General features: G+C 41.5%; 1 protein-coding gene across 1 annotated transcript in view; it reads left to right on the plus strand.

The window, feature by feature from the left end:
- Window positions 1–16650, plus strand: part of UCK2 (uridine-cytidine kinase 2) — a 78969-nt gene that overhangs the window by 46192 nt on the left and 16127 nt on the right. Inside the window, exons 2-3 of the mRNA XM_008586060.1 lie at window positions 11993–12152; window positions 13007–13103. Of these exons, the coding sequence (XP_008584282.1) occupies window positions 11993–12152; window positions 13007–13103 (257 nt within the window). The remainder of the gene's footprint in view (window positions 1–11992; window positions 12153–13006; window positions 13104–16650) is intronic.

Here is a 16650-nt window from a genome sequence, read left to right on the forward strand (position 1 = left end):
ATTTGTTGCAATCATGAACCTACACCAATACATCATTATCACTAATCTGTTACAACTTGTTACATATAGTTATTGCATATCAATTTGTAGCCATTTGTTACCATTATGAACCTACATTGATACAGCATTATTACCAAAGTCGGTAGTTTACATTAGGGTTCACTCTTGTTGGTGTACTTTCTGTGTGTTTGGGTAAATGTGTAATGACGTGTATTCATCATTTAGGTATCATACAGAGTATTTTCACTGCCCTAAAAATCCTGCGTGTTCCCCTTGTTCATCCCTTCCTTGTTCCTGACTCCTGGCAACCACTGTATGCACAATGTTAGATTGTTGGAATCATACAGTATGAACTTTTCAGATTGGCTTCTTTCACCTAGTAATATGCATTTAAGATTCCTTGATGTCTTCGTGGCTTGCTAGCTCATTTCTTTTTAGCACTTAATCATAATTCCGTTGTCTGGATGTACCACAGTTTGTTTATTCATTCACTTACTGCCAAGTCGTGGCAGTTATAAGTAAAGCTTCTGTAAACATCGTGTACAGGTTTTTGTGGGGACATAAGTTTTCAGCTCTTTGGGGCAAATACAAAGGAGTGTGATTGCTGGATCATATGGTAATAATATGTTTAGTTTTGTAAGAAGCTGCCAAACTGTCTTTCAAAATGGCTGTAACGTTTTGTATTCCCACCATCCATGAATGAGAGTTCCTGTTGCCCTACATCCTCTCCATCATTTGGTGCTGTCAGTGTTCTAGATTTTGGTCATTATAGTAGGTGTGCAGTGGTATCTCATTGTTTTAACTTATATTTTCTGGTGATGTATGATGTGGAGCATCTTTTCATCTGCTTATTTGCCATCCGTATGTCTTCTTTTGTGAAGAGTCTGTTAAAGTCTTTAGCCTATTTTCTGGTTGGGTTGTTTGTTTTGTTTTCTTTTTTCCTAATAAAGGGTTTCACATATTTATTACTGAACCAATTAGTGCAGAACACAGAAACAAAGAATTCTCCCAATAAGCAATGTCCAACTGTCCAGATAGTGGTGACATTTTCAGCTTGATATGGTAAGATGATAGTGACATTGGTACAGCATAAATAGTGTGCGCCATCTTGTCTGCAATTCTTTATAGACCCAGCTTTGTTCTTCAGTGTCTCCTCTTAGAATTGTACCTGATTTTATTACCAGCTTTCATCCGAATCCACTGGAGAATGGGACAATTTTGCTTTTATTTCTTATCCTGGAATCACTTGATTCTGAAAGTCTTGTTGAGAAGACATGGCAAGGAATAGAGTCAAGCATGTGTGGGGAAAGGGAGAGAGAGCTTGTTTGTTTTCTTATTGTTGAGTTTTTAAGAATTTTTGTTTGTTTTTTTATTTCACATTAGCAGTCCTTTATCAGATATGTCTTTTGCAAATATTTTCTCTCAGACTTGGCTTGTCTTTTCATTCTCTTGATTCCTTTGCAGAGCAGTTTTTAATATTAATAAAGTCCAGCTTATCAATTATTTCTTTCATGAACAGTGCCTTTAGTGTGTTGTATCGGAAAAGTCATTGCCAAACTCAAGGTCATCTAGATTTTCTATTATGTTATTTTCTAGGAGCTTTATAGTTTTGTGTTTTACGTTTAAGTCTCTGATTCATTTTGAGTTTATTTTTGTGAAGGGTGTAAGCTTTGTGTCTAGATTCATGTTTTTTGCATGTGGATGTCCAGTTGTTCCAGCCCCGTTTGCTGAAAAGACTGTTTTCTCCATTGTATTGCCTTCGCTTCTTTGTCAAAGATCATTTGACTATTTTTATGTGGGTCTGTTTCTGGGCTATAGTCTGTTCCATTGATCTGTCTGAGTTTTTGCCATTACCACACTATCTTGATTACTGCAGCTTTTAGAGTAAGTCTGAGGTTGAGTCATTGTCAGTCTTCCAACAAATCTTTGTTCTTCTTCAGTATTATGTTGGCTGTTTCGGGTCTTTTGCCTCTCCATATCAACTTTAGAATCATTTTGTTGATATCCGCAAAATAACTTGCTGGGATTTTGATTGAGATTGCATTGAATCTATGGATCAAGTTGGGAAAGACTGTCTTGACAATAATGAGTCTTTCTATCTATGAACATGGAATATCTCTTCATTTATTTTAGTTCTGTGATTTCTTAGAGTTTTGTAGTTTTTTCATTTGTCTTAGGTATAAATCTGATAAGATATGCGTAAGTATTTCATTTTTGTGGGTGCCAGTATAAATGGTATTGTTTTTTAAATTTCAGATTCCTCTTGTTCGTTGCTGGTACTGAGTCTTGTATTTTAACATTGTATCTTACATCCTTGTTATAATCACTTATTCCAGCAGATTGTTTGGCAGTTCTTTTGGATTTTTTTACGTAGGCAATCATGTCATCTGCAGACTAAGACAATTTTATTTCTTCCTTTCCAATTAACATACCTTTAGGGCTGGCCAATTAGCTCAGTTGGTTAAAGTGCAGCCTTGTAACACCAAGGTTAGGGTTCTGTTTCTGTACTGGCCAGCTGCAAGAAAAAAAAAAATGTCGTCCAATTAGTATACCTTTTATTTCACTTTCTTGTCTTACTACATTAGCTAAAACTTCCAGTATGTTGTTGAAAAGGAATAGTAAGAAGAGACATCCTTGCCTTGTTCCTGCCGTGTTTAGTTTTTAAATAAAATGCCAAACTGTTTCCTGAGTAGATGAACAATTTACATTCTACCAGCATTGTATGAGTGACCAATTTCTCACCATCATCACCATCATTTGGTGTTATTACTATTTTTTACTTTAGTCATTCTGTATGTATGTATGTAGATATGTAGTGATATCTCATTCTGGCTTTAATTTACATTTTCCTAAAGGCTAATGATGAACATCTTTTCATGTGCTGTTTGCCATCTGTGTACCCTTCTTGGTGAAATACTTCTTCATGTCTTTTGCCCATATTCTAATTGTGTTGTCTTCTTACTGTTGAGTTTTGAGAATTCTTTATATATTTTAGATTCTAGTCATTTGTTGGATAAGTGGTTTCCAAGTATTTTTCTCAGTTTGTAGCTTGTCTTTTCATCCTCTTAAAAGGGGGTTTGCATTGCAAGTTTTAATTTTGACAAAATTGATTTTATCAACTTTTCCTTTTATGGATCATGCTTTTGGTGTCAAGTCTAAAACATCTTTGCCTAGTACTAGATCCTGAAGACTTTTTCATATGTTTTTCTTTCTAATATTTTATGTAAGTCCATGATCTATTTTGAGTTAATTTTTAAATAGATGTAAGGTGTAGCTTGAGATTCATTTTTTTGGTCTCTGGACATCCAGTTGCTCCAGCATCATTTCTTGAAGAGGTGACTCTTTCTCCACTGAATTGCATTTGTACCTTTGTCATTACCAGTTGATCACATTTATGTGGTTCTAAACCAAAAGTCTGGCCTCTATCTACTGATAGTTGCTTCAGTTTTACAAATTAATAGCAAAAAATTATTATAATCAAGGGATATTTGCTTTAATGCCTCTTTTTTTGGGCCACAGTAGATTAGCCTTAATAATTTATGATGACTTCCAATGTAAACACACTGTATTCTTTATACAGTAACATGGTCTGTGTAGCTTTGGGAGTTTTATTTTTTTATTCCAGAAGGAGTTTTGGAGCCCTTGAGGTGGTGATGAATGAAGAACCCAGCAAAATCTAGAAGGAAACATTTGAGGAATTTAGACTGCTAATAGAGGATTACAATCTCTTTCTTCAAATGCTATGAGGAATAAATAATAAGTTGAGTGTTCAAAGATAGTAAAAGAGACTCTCAGAAGGAAGAGAAGTGGGTGCCTGGCACATGCTTTCTGTTTCCTCCCCTTCTGCTTTGTAGTCAGGCATTAGAAGGGGGTGCTGGAGGAGAACTAAAGAGGACATTAAAAAAAAAACAAAAAAAAACCAACCTGATAACCAGATAATCTGATTTCTGATTTTCCACAGTTTGGATAAGGATTATTGGAATGGAAGAGTTGACTAAAATCTATTTTGCACAACAAAGCCGTGCTGTGCTATTAAGTCCACATTAAATGTTTACCCATGTGTGGCCTTCAGTCTGGAAAGATTCAGCAGAGGAGCCAATTGGCACATTGTGTTCTCCTTTATCCATTCATTTTTTAAGAAATAGAGGGAGGAATGTCAGTTTTCTTTTTGTGTCTTACCCAGAAGTACTCAAGTCTTTCTTTAGTATGTAATTTCTGTAGCAGGCATATTGCCTTTGCTCAGTAAGCCAGACTGTAGCAAAGGGGTGGGTTTTGGTGTGCCTCACAGGACCGGGGGCTCGGTTTGTTGGGTTTTACTATCCCACTTGCTCCTAATGCTCAAGTAAAAGAGGAAGGAAATAGACCAAATTTCACTTGCCCCAACAAGTCAGTGGTAGTTGATTCTCCTGCAGGTGTTCTCTTTGCTTCTGCTCTTAGAGAGCTTCATAAGCAGCAAGTTCACCAAAGCTAGCAAGTGTAGATTTCTTTCTTTCTTTCTTTCTTTTTGGGTGTGTGTGGGGAGGTGCCGTTTGTGTTTGCCCTGTAGAGAATACAAAGCACTATCCACAAACTCCATATTCAGGCTCAGAATAAGCAAGACGAGGCTGAAATTAATCATTGTTTCATACAGAATCATTTAAATTCTGCTGTGAGGGCTGCGTGGCCACTCTAATACCAAGCACAGCCCTGTCTTGCCTGATGTTTTGCCCTTGGTTGGTGGTAGCTATTAATCAGGCTATGATGAGCCTAGAGCTTGGTTTCATGTGAGGAGTGTGGACACTCCCCGCTTTTGTTTAAGATGGTGTAGAAGTACAATTTTCATTTAACCTTCATTGATCTCATTGTAAGTTTGTTACTTAGTAAGAGGGTAGGAATGCTGTTTTGATTCTTACTCTGTCCTGCATTCTAAAAAGTGTTTGCCAGTTCATAGCGCAACAGCTAATTTTAATGTGGTGTGGTTTTAACAGTTGGTTTTTTTGTTTCTGCTCCCAGACAGCTTGCATAGGCTCACTTGTTTCCCACAACGTCAATCCCAGTCCCCTTAAGCATGTACAAGCGTACTCCACATAGTTTGTGGAAAAATGGAAGTAAAAGATGATATAGGGCTGACTGGTTAGCTTGGTTGGTTAGAGTATGGTGTTACAACACCAAGGTCAAAGGTTCGGATCCCTGTACCAGCCAGCCGTCCCCTCTCTCCCCCCAGGATGATATAGGGCTGACTGGTTAGCTTGGTTGGTTAGAGTATGGTGTTACAACACACCAAGGTCAAAGGTTCGGATCCCTGTACCAGCCAGCCGTCCCCTCTCTCCCCCCAGGATACTATGAATCTTTCCATGAACTTTTTGAAGAACCCTTGTACTTAAACACTGGAATTTTTTGTTTGCTTGATTTTTGTTGTTTTTTTCTTGGCAGCTGACCAGTAGGGGGATCAGAACCCTTGATCTTGGTGTTATCAGCACCATGCTTGCCCGAATGAGCTAGCCAGTCAGTGCTAGAAACTGTTTTCTACCAAAGAATGAATCGTAGGAGGTCAGAAGTGACTTATCTTTGTCTTTTCCTAGTAAAATATTTAGCAGAAAAATGAACTTCTAAGGAAGCCCAACAGGTATGTACTTTGCAGAGCCTGTAGGGAGTAAACTATGGAGGCTTGCTGAGAATATTTTGCTTCAGGCAGTTCCTGCATATTCAGTTTAAACATGTTGGCATAACACCCCTGTTTGTAGGGGTCATCGTGGTTCTTGGGATGGCAAGAGGTTCCATCCCCTTCTGATAGGGTAGCAAGGCAATGCAGCGTGTGTTGTGGTTAAGAGCATGCGTCCTGAAGCCAGCCTGCCTGACTTTGAAGACTTGCTCAGCTGTTTTCCAGCTGTATGGTCTTGGGCCAAGAAACTTAATCAGCCTCTTTGTGACTCAGTTTCCTGTTATATAAAGTAGGGATAATAAGATTACCCACTTCATTGGGTTGGTTTGCAGTTGAAGTAACATAGCACATATATGTAAAGTCCTTAGAATAGTTCCTGACATATTATGTTCTTTGTGTTAGCTATTGTTTATTATCCCTCAGTTGATTATGAACCAGTTTAATTTGTAAGTGCTGGTGCTCTAGAGAGAGCAGAACTGAACATGTAATTTTATGAACCCAGAAATCAATTTTTAAAGTGTCTTTCCTAGCAGTGGAGCTTTATGAGATTGACAATTTACTGAAAATTCCTGGGAACATTTATGTCGGTGACTGTTGATCAACTAGAATTTTTCTCAGATAACAGTCAAACATCTGGGTCTTTCTAGGCCGGACTACCTTTGCAGCTCCAGCATATGGATCAGGAATTAAAACTGGGGGATTTTTCATCTAGTGCTGTTTGCAATCTTTTGGGTTCCCCCCTCCTGGTCACTGCTTCCTCTGTGAAGAGCCTGGTCTGCAGACAAGCAAATGCTGAAAGGGGGAAGGATATTTAACTCTGTTCTGACACTTCTGGATTAATACACAGAACTGGCAGGTAGCAGAGAGGTGCCCAGGGGTCTGGGGACATTGGTCCTGACAAATGCTTCTCACTCTACCTTTTAAAACTTACATGGAAATGACTTGGCTGGTGAGTTACTTGTGGCTTCTGTAATGATTGAGGCAGCCTATTGGACCAGGACAAGAGAATTACCCAGCTTTCAAGAGAACATTCACACCAAGAGCCATACACTACAGTATACTGGGTATGTAAGTGTTGATATCAGTATTAAGATCACTTCCTTTGAAAGTGACAGAAAACATCAGATAACAGGGTTTAGACAAGATAGTTTACCTCACTGTCTCAGACTGTGTTTCTATAACAAAATATCTGATTCTGTGTAATTTATAAAGAATAGAAATTTATTTCTCACAGTTCTGGAAGCTGGGAATTCTAAGATCATGGTGCTGGCAGGTTTGGTGTCTGGTAAGGGCTGCTGTCTGCTTCCAGGATGGCACCTTATTACTGTGTCCTCCAGAGGTGATGAACACGGTGTCCTTACATGGTGGAGGAGCAGATGAGAATGAACCTGCTCCCTTAAACCCTTTCATGAGGGCCCTGATCCCGTCCACGAGGACTCTGACCTCATGGCTTAATCACCTCTACAGGCCCCATCTTCTAACATTATCACATTGGCCAGTAAGTTTCGACATAATGAATCTGGGGGACACGTCCAGACCTTAGCACTCACTGTCATTCCTCTTTCAGCTCTGTGATCCTTTGAATCTTGGGCTTCTTTTAATTTAGCTGCCTTCTCATCCTTTCTTCATATGATGTCAGTGCCACAGGGTGGCTGCTTGGGCTCTAGCGATCAAGTCTTCATTCTGGCCAACAGGAAGGAAGGTCAAAAGAAGGGACAGTTAATCCTTTAAGGAGGTTTCAGGAAGCTGCCACTTAATTCTTCTGCTTATCTAATTGTCCAGAACTTAGCATGGTCACAAGGAGCTGCAGGGGAGGCTGGGAAATGTAGTCATGTGCCCAGCTAGGACTCAGGGACTGAGATCTAGGTACACAACCAGCCTTCTCTGCCAAGTGTCTCATGTACTTTGGGATGGAATCCTTGGGAGAGTAGCCAAAACAAGGCTGATGCTAAGAATGAGCAGGGCAAACTATATTTTTAAAATTCTAGGTCTGAAGGAAAAAAGACTTCTGGTGAATTCAGACATTTTCCCATGGTAATCTGTTTAACAGACATTTTGGGTGAGCCCTCCCAGTGCCAAGTCCTACCAGGCCCTATGAATAAAAGATGAGTCATAATTGGTCCTTGTGCTCCAGGAGTTCTTAGGTTATTGGATTGACCTGTGGCTGCTTTTTGGTCCTGGAATCGCTTGTACTAAATAATAATTTAGTGAGTTTCTAATTTAGATCTTTTTTATTGGTGCTGGTAATGGTTCTGCAGCTAGAAGAGCCCACTCAGCAGTGCATGGGTTCTGGAGCCATCCATGAATCTCAAGACCATATGGCTTTGTGGGTATCCCAGGGAAGCATTTGAGTGACATTTCCCTGTTGCTGCCACACAGTGGCTTTGATTGGAAGTCAAATCAGCAGGTTTGAACTTTGTTCTGTTTTACCCAGGGCAAATTACTGGTGCTTTGGTTTTCTCATGCCTGTAAATTAGAGTGTCTGAGCTGCATGGGGAGCAGTGTTGCCCCCCAAAGGAGTGATGTAATGTCTGGGGGCTGTGGTGGTATTCCTCTGAGATGGATGCCATGTAAGTTCGTGGCGTGCTTCTTAACATTAGTGACAGGAAAAGCTGCTGTCAAGAGTGATTGATGTGATTTGCATATAGTCCCAGAGGCCAGGAGCTAAGTGGGGTCTTCCTGCCTGAGGAGGTAAAGCATCTGGCTGTCTTACACTATTAGCTGCTGTGGTATTGAGTTCAGGGCAGGTGTTAACTGAAGTTCACAACCCATTCTGAAGAGCGAAGTGGTTTTCCTCCATCTGAACGGCCCTCCCTCTTATTCTGAAGCAGCTCACCCAGAGTGTGACAGGCAACTTGATGGGATGCAGAAATGTTGGGCAGATGGCCCTTAGCCTGTACTCCTCTGTAAGGTTGTCTGTGAGAAATGCCAGCCCATTTCCCAAGGGACACGCCCAGTCTGAAGCCCTCCCACAGGCTGATCTGCTCTGAGCTGTGTCCAGCTGTGGGCTCCATCCAAGTCCTGAGCAGTTCAGAGGTGACAAAGAGGCTAAGAGAGCTCTATTGCCCTATTTGTTTTGTTTTACTCATCCAGCCGTGTTGGAACTGGACAAGAGGATCTTAAGAATGGGATCCTGGAAGACACACACACTTGGAATTGCATAGTAAGATGGTGTCTAGGCTCTCTGGGCCACCTCCCATGTGAAAAGGAGTTTAGAGAAATATCCTGTCTGTAGCAGTACAGGAAGCTGCACGGGCTTGACAGCTGCCAACTGGAGGGGCCTGTTGATGAGCTGTTGACTGCTCTTGGGGTTTCCCTAATGGGAAGTCTCTGAGGAAAGAGTTCATTGTTCTGCATGTCTGGTGGACTCTGAGCCCTGTGGTTATTGGCTGCTAACAGCTGGATTATTTTGAGCATAATAAAAATTTTGAGAACAGTTTTTTTGGATTTTTTTTTTAAGTGGACTTTTACCTTATTTTTGATATACAGATCACTTGCCTATCTTTAGATGTATGAAACTTTTAACATAAATGTTGCTTTTAATGATACAGTGGGACAAAACAATATTATATTTCTAACCAATTCCCTTCCTATCTCCCTTCCCCTATCATTGTTCTCCAGAAGGGGAGTAAATTTATGGAGAACATTTTGGCGGATGACAAAGCTCCTTCAGTTCTGGAATAGTGAAAAGAATTGTGCATTTGGAGTTAGAAGATCTGTGGTTTGAGAATCAGCTCTGTGACCATGAGCAAGTCATGTAACTTGATTGATTCTTGAAGCTTCAATTTCCTCATTAGAGAAAAAAAGGCAAAATAATGTCTTGTAATGGAATTAAATGAGATAGTATCTTCAAAATACCATATAGGGGCTGGCTGGTTAGCTCAGTTGGTAGAGCACTTATAACTCCAAGGTCATAGGTTCTGATGCCCGCACTGGCCAGTCGCAAAAAACAAAAAAAGAAAAAAAAAAAAGAATCTAGGCTCTTTGTATAACAAATAATATCTTGGTAAAATACACATTACATAAAATTTACCACCTTAACCATTTTTAAGTGTATGTTTCTTTTTTTTTTAAGTGTATGTTTCAATAGTGCTGAGTATATTCACATTGTTGGACACCCAATCTCCAGAACCTTTCCATCACATAAAACTGAAACTACATCCATTAAACAATAACTCCCATTTCCCCGTCTCCTTGGCCTCTGGCAACCACCATTCAACTTTTTGCTTCTGTGAATTTGACTGCTTTACCTAGCTCATGTGAGTGGAACCACACAGTATTTGTCTTTTTGTTATTTTAGTTATTTTAAGTCTTAGCCCACCATCACAATTGCATCCTGTCCCATTTTTAGCTTTCTATAGGCTCGTTCATGCTTTCCTGCATTCTTAATTCACTAATTAGAGGAATTATTTCTTTTCTTAAGGAAACAAGGTGGATACCTTAAAGCTCCATTTCATCCTTTGGGGGAGGGGAGCAGGATTAGGGAAAAGGGGAACACTGAAATGAAAGCGAAGAGATCTAACAAGGTGGGCATTAAGTGAGGAAAAGATACTCATGGCAGAGTGGATCCCATGTAGGGCTCCTGTCTCCCTCCCTGCCTTCCTATCATCTAAAAAATTCAAACCTACACAAAATTAGAGAGAATAGTGTAACTAACTCCTGTGTATCTGTCACCCAGATCCAACAGTTATCTAGATTTTTTAGGGCCCATTTCTAATATGGTCTAGTAGGAGGAAAACACCTGAAAAATCTAGATGAAATTAGAGGCAGGTGTTTCTCAGCTTATTCATGTAGTAGTATTTCTCTCCTCCTGAGTGATAAAGGGTTTCTTCTGCCTTGGGGGATTTCTTTCTACCTTTAGGTTGAGGTAAAGAGGAGCCAGGACTGTATGGTAAGTCATTTAACTGGGTTTCCCCACCTACAGAGGAGCACAAGTGACTTCTAAGGGTGGTTGTAATGGGGCATTTGGCATGACCTGCCACCTACTCAGTAATCAGTTACAGTGTCAGCTGTTGTTATCAGTGGTGGTGTTTGCAGAAAAGAAGGATCACCAGCCAGGTCTTTGAAAACACAGGACAGAGACATGCAACTATGACCAAGAAAATAGCCTTCCTTTATCCTTGATCAAGATTGTGATTAAAAGAAATAAGAAAAAACAAAACAAACAAAATTAAAAACCAACAAAACAACAAAAAGAGAAATTGTGATAAGCACTAATTTTTCAAAATTGCACCTACTGTGTGTTCGTTAACCCAGTTTTATTGGCCATTGCTCAGGTTCTGTTCAGGTTTTTGCCTGGGTTAAGGGAAATGATTGTCTGCAAAATTGGGTAGTGCAACTTTTAAATATGCTTTTTTTTTTTTAGTGGTGATGGGATTACTGGTTACATTAAAAACATTTAATAGGTCTTAACTATAAATAAAAAAATACCATGGTTTGAATAACCAGATAGATTATATTCAACTGGTTCCACAATCCCTCTTTTTCATTTTGTTTTTCTTTGGACTTCCAGAAGGAATTCTGTGTATGAGTAAAGGCTTATGGGTATAGACTCTCCTACAACCTTAGAATGTAAGAAACAGATGCCAGTTAGGGAAAGGAAATTTTGGGTCTACAGGCATTTAAAAACTTATAGTTTATAAATGTATAGAGCCTTTGATTTTGTTGTAGCATTTTCATATTTGAATCTAGTTTAAGTCATGTGCAAGTTTTTGCCTTCCTGTGATTTTTTGGGGGGTGGGAGTGGGAGCAAATCTGCAGTCAATAAGTCCAATGTAGTTTTATTTTATTTTGTTTTCTTGGTGGCTCACCAGTAAGATACCTCGCTCTAACCAACTGACAGTGTTACCTTTTATCAGTGGCTTTGAGAAAGGCTTTTATAGAAGAGGACGTAGAACTTACTGCCATCCTCCCCCACCTTCACTGCAGACACCTGAGTATAGTAGGTTGTGTTAAGGGGAGGAAGGGAGGAACTTGTGAGGTCCCTAGACTTCTGTCAGCAGGTGTATTTTGTTCCTCCCTTAGCCCTCTAATTCATCGTACAAATGATAGCCTTTGGATTCTAACTTCTTCTTCTTCTTCTTCTTTTTTTTCTTTCTTTTTTGAGACCGGCCGCACCGTGCTCAGCCAGTGAGCGCAGCGGCCATCCCTATATAGGATCCGAACCTGCGGCGGGAGCGCTACTGCGCTCCCAGCACCGCACTCTCGTGAGTGCACCACGGGCTCGGCCCTGATTCTAACTTCTAAAGTCCTCTCTTAGGGGGTATGCATCAGATCAGAGACTCTGGCCCTCCCTTCTACCACATATGCCTTCTTTCTCTTACTCCATGGTGTTTTCTTCTCTCCCTACAGTCTTCTGTGTGTGCTAAGATTGTGCAGCTTCTGGGACAGAATGAGGTGGACTATCACCAGAAGCAGGTTGTCATCCTGAGCCAGGATAGCTTCTACCGTGTTCTCACCTCAGAGCAGAAGGCCAAAGCCCTGAAGGGCCAGTTCAACTTTGATCACCCGGGTGAGTTGGGAAATGAAGGGTGTATGCGTATTGGGGTTAGTGAGAGTATTTTGTTTTGCCCATGAGGAAGTTGCTTAACCTCTCTGAGTCTGTTTCCATGTATAAATATAAAATAGAGGACAGATAACTACCTCACAGAGTTATTGTGGGGATTATATAAAAGAAGGAACTTTGAAATGCTTCATGTAGCACTTGGCTCATTAAATACTGATTGAATCTTTGTCTAAACAAGGGTGATTCCATGTGAGCCTATGACTTGAGATGGGCCAGATATTAGATTGAACATTCACAGCTGGTCCTTCTGCCTCCTCTGATCTGAAGCAGTCTGTGTCATACGCTCTCCCCCACCCCATACATGGGTGCACATGGCACATATGCTGAACTCACTGACAGCAGGAAGGGAGATGGAGGGCTCAGGGTGACTGCCTGAGTGGTTTTTGCCCTGAGAGCCCCAGATCAGCACACTGCTCCTTTAGCTGGTTGGGCTTCTTATAATTGCTGGAACCAAACCTTCTTGACATAGTGTCTATTATACTCCCCAGTCATGAGTGTGCTTTCCAGGTTAACATGTAATCCTAAGATAACAGTTGAACTTGGAGAGAGCACAGAGCTATCTGAGGCCAGCAACGGAATGTCAAAGGAGAAAAAAAGAAATGAGTTTGTTAGAACTCATTCACACATCCTGTTTTGAGAAACAGGGAGCTTTCATTCTGCTTTGTGTGGAAATCTGGCTTTGGGGGATGCCATACACTTCTCTAGGTTGTGGTGCACCTTTTGTGGGGATGCTCTGTGCGTAATTATAGGAGAAATCATTTTAAAATGTAGAAACATTTTAACAGTTTGATTTCCTTCAGATGCCTTTGACAATGAACTCATCTTCAAAACACTCAAAGAAATCACTGAAGGGAAAACAGTCCAGATCCCTGTGTATGACTTTGTCTCCCACTCCCGGTAAGTGAGCTGTTTTGGGCCAGGATTGCCATCTGTTGCAACTCAGAGCATCTCTGGTCTGTACTGAGACCCCCTGCCCCATCTCTTGCACTTGTGGCTCCTGATCTATCCCTTCCTGTTGCCACTGCTGACTGTCAGTGGAGGGGCAGTGGCTGCAGCATGCACCGTAGGGTTGCATGTCTGGTGAGTTCAGCTAGGTGCTTCCTGGAACAGACTGGTCATCACGTTTTGTTAACTCTGAAGCAGGTTCATGATTTGGGCTTGGGCAAGGGACTGCACATTTGTTCTGATCCATATCCCTGAGTGGTTGTTCATGGAAAAAGATGCAGGAAGAAGAACAAAGAAAACTGTTCTTTCTGCTCTCTGGGATTTGACCGTTTGGAGAGGTGTTTGAGATCACTGGATGCTGATCTCAGAATGAACCAAGCCCTCCAGAATGCTTTTCAATCAAATCAAACCAGTCCTCCAGGAAGCTTCCAGTTTAATGATCCTGAGTGGGAATAGAGGAGTGGTGAGACTTCCAGCTCCTTCTCCTCCCTGCCGAGTGATGGGACTGGGCTCCTGGAGGACTGCACTCCTGCTGGCCAGACCCCCATGCTCCTTCAAGGCTATGCAGAGCTCTCTACTCCCTCTGTCTTCGTTTTAACATAAAATCCCTTGGGACTCTGTAGCCAAACACAGAACTCCTAAATGGTATATCACACCAAGTGTGATGCCTTTCATATTCTGGGGTAGTAAATGTTGTTCTTACCTATAGGTTCTTTTGAATGTTTCTTCCATCTGCTTTTCATTCTTCCTTCCCAGTTCCTTTATCCCATTTTTTGCTGAGTTGAAATTTTTTTTAAAATGGGGAATTAGATCTCATACATGCTTTTTATTACTAGATGTTCCTATAATTACAAACCCAATCATTATCTCCCTGCCTTCTCTTTCAGTACACATCTCTGTCAGCCTTTAATGCAGCACATGTACATTCTGTGTCTTTCTTATGAGCCAGAACTTGAGGATGTGGGAATTATTTGGTTGGGGGATGAAGCTAGGGTGGGTGGGAGGCACTCACTGAAATTCAGAGACGCCCTAGTACTAACCTTCACCCCTCACCAGTATCTTCTGAAGCACTTCTATCCTGGGCCAGATTCTACTGTGCAGGAGAGTCAAAGATCAAGATTCTGTACACCACACCTCCTGTGTCAGTCTGTTTTCCTAAACAAACCACTACATATCATGCAAGAATAAAGAGGCTTAGTATAGGAATTGGGGCTAACACGAATGTTGGGGGCTGATAGAGCGAAGACCTGTAAGGCTGAAACCAGAAAATCAGAGACAATAGTCCCCACTGACTCTAGCCCAAGGCCCAGAGCAGAAGCTGGAGTTCATGGAAAAGTCCAAGAAACGATCACGTCTGAGCCCACAGCCTCAATATGGGAGCTTGCGAAATGTTTGCAAAGTTCCTTGTCTCATTGTTACTATCTCCTGAACATGATGGATGTTGCTTCACTTTGACCCTTAAGTCTTTCATTGGCAAAGTAACCTGGAACCATATAGGGAATGGGATCCTGGGAATTGTAGTCTTGCCTCAGAGGGAAGTGGTGGTGTTGTCAAGTTGACAAGAGACAGTCTGGCCCACCACATCCCAAGATCTGGGTGAGCACCAGCTAAAGAATTAAAATACAGCATGACAACTAAGGCAAGGGCCCATGGAAGAGTATAAAGCAGGGAAGGAGGCTGGAGTATTTAGGGCAGGTTGTACAGAGGAGGTGATGTTGAAGCTGTGTATTGGAAAGGATAAGAAGTTGTTGCAGAGGGCCAGCCCATGCCTCACTTGGGAGAGTGTGGTGTTGATAACACCAAGGCCATGGGTTCAGATCCCTATATAGGGATGGCCAGTTAGCTCACTTGGGAGAGCGTGGTGCTCACAACACCAAGTCAAGGGTTAAGATCCCCTTACCGGTCATCTTTAAAAAAAAAAAAAAGGAAGTTGTTGGGGAAAGGGATTTTCAAGGTGATGGATAGGGAGGCATTTCAAGGATAGGCATGGACAGGCTTCTCGGGGAGCTGCAGTCAGATAGGTGTGGAGGGATGGGGTCGGTGTATGTAGGCAGCAACAGGAGAAGGAGGCTGGGAAGGTAGGCAGGCCTCATCATGAAGGGCAATAGATGTCAGGACTAGGGCACAAACGTGTTGCCAGTGGGGGAGCTACAGATGGCTTAAACACAGGAGTAGGAAGATCATTCTGGTGGCAGGAAGAGAGGATCCACAGCTCTTTTATGAAGAAGCCTTTGGAGTAGCCTAGGTGAGAGGCTGATGAGGGCCTGACATAAGGTGGTAGAAGTGAGGGTTGCGGACAGAGTCAGGCTTGGCCAGTGTGGAGTCAGGAATGAGGGAGGGGAGGTTGAATACCTTATGCGGATGAGTTCCATCAAGTTTACGTATAAACCAAAGAACACCCCAGCAGCATTCCCAGTACTGATAATATTTCCACTTTTTCTCCTGCTGTGTCTCATACCTTATATTTTAAAACCTTATTCTTTATTGGCCCAGAGCCTCTCCTGTGAAATTTTTCCTGACCACCCTAGGTCACAGCAACCCTCCCTCCCAAATCTGAAGGGCCACTTGTTAGACATCTAGTTGTCCAGAGTTAACTGATCCCATCCCACCCATGGGCCTTTGATAATGTATGAAAACTTGTTGGACTAAGATTAAGAAGACACCTATTTGCTGCAAATACCCTTCTCTGGTCTTCTCTTTCCCCATAAACCAAATGAGACAATGGGGTTAAGTTATATCATATGACTTAATAATCTAGGTTTCTTTTTGGTACTTCCCAGCTCGACTCTAAACTCCTAAATGGTGTATTATGCCAAGTATGGTTCCGTGCACAGTCTGGGCTAGTAGTTGCTCAATAAATGTTTTTTAGCTCTGAGCTGTTTTGAAAATTGCTCCCACTTAAAACCACATGTGGACTTGGGAAGTGATTAATTCCAACTTCTTAGGGCATCAGTAACAAAGCAGGCAGTTCTTTTCTCCTTCCTGGAATACCACTTATTTCTTTTCAGTATTTATGAGTTTTAGTCATCCTGATAAGCACTTGATGTAGTGTCAGTACATGTAAACCTAGCACAGTCAGTGTGTTTTTCAGATGGAATGCTAGGAATCCCACAAACACACTCTCTTTGTTTCCCAACAGAGCCCTCCCACCTTCTCCTCCGTGTAGGTAGGGCATTTGCCTAGAGTGGCTCATTCTTTCACTCAGCCATTGATTGTGTTTTCTATCCACTTCCCTTCTGAGCTCTTCTTGGTTGTTTCTTTATCCTAAACCACAAAAGCATACCCTATTTTCTGGCAGCTGACATTCCCATTCTCCTCCGTGTAGGTAGGGCATTTGCCTAGAGTGGCTCATTCTTTCACTCAGCCATTGATTGTGTTTTCTATCCACTTCCCTTCTGAGCTCTTCCTGGTTGTTTCTTTATCCTAAACCACAAAAGCATACCCTATTTTCTGGCAGCTGACATTCCCATAGGCTGGTGCTTCTCAACCCTGGCTACAC

This window comes from Galeopterus variegatus, unplaced genomic scaffold (genome assembly GCF_000696425.1).
Source record: "Galeopterus variegatus unplaced genomic scaffold, G_variegatus-3.0.2 Scaffold3815, whole genome shotgun sequence".
Classification (NCBI taxonomy): domain Eukaryota; kingdom Metazoa; phylum Chordata; class Mammalia; order Dermoptera; family Cynocephalidae; genus Galeopterus; species Galeopterus variegatus.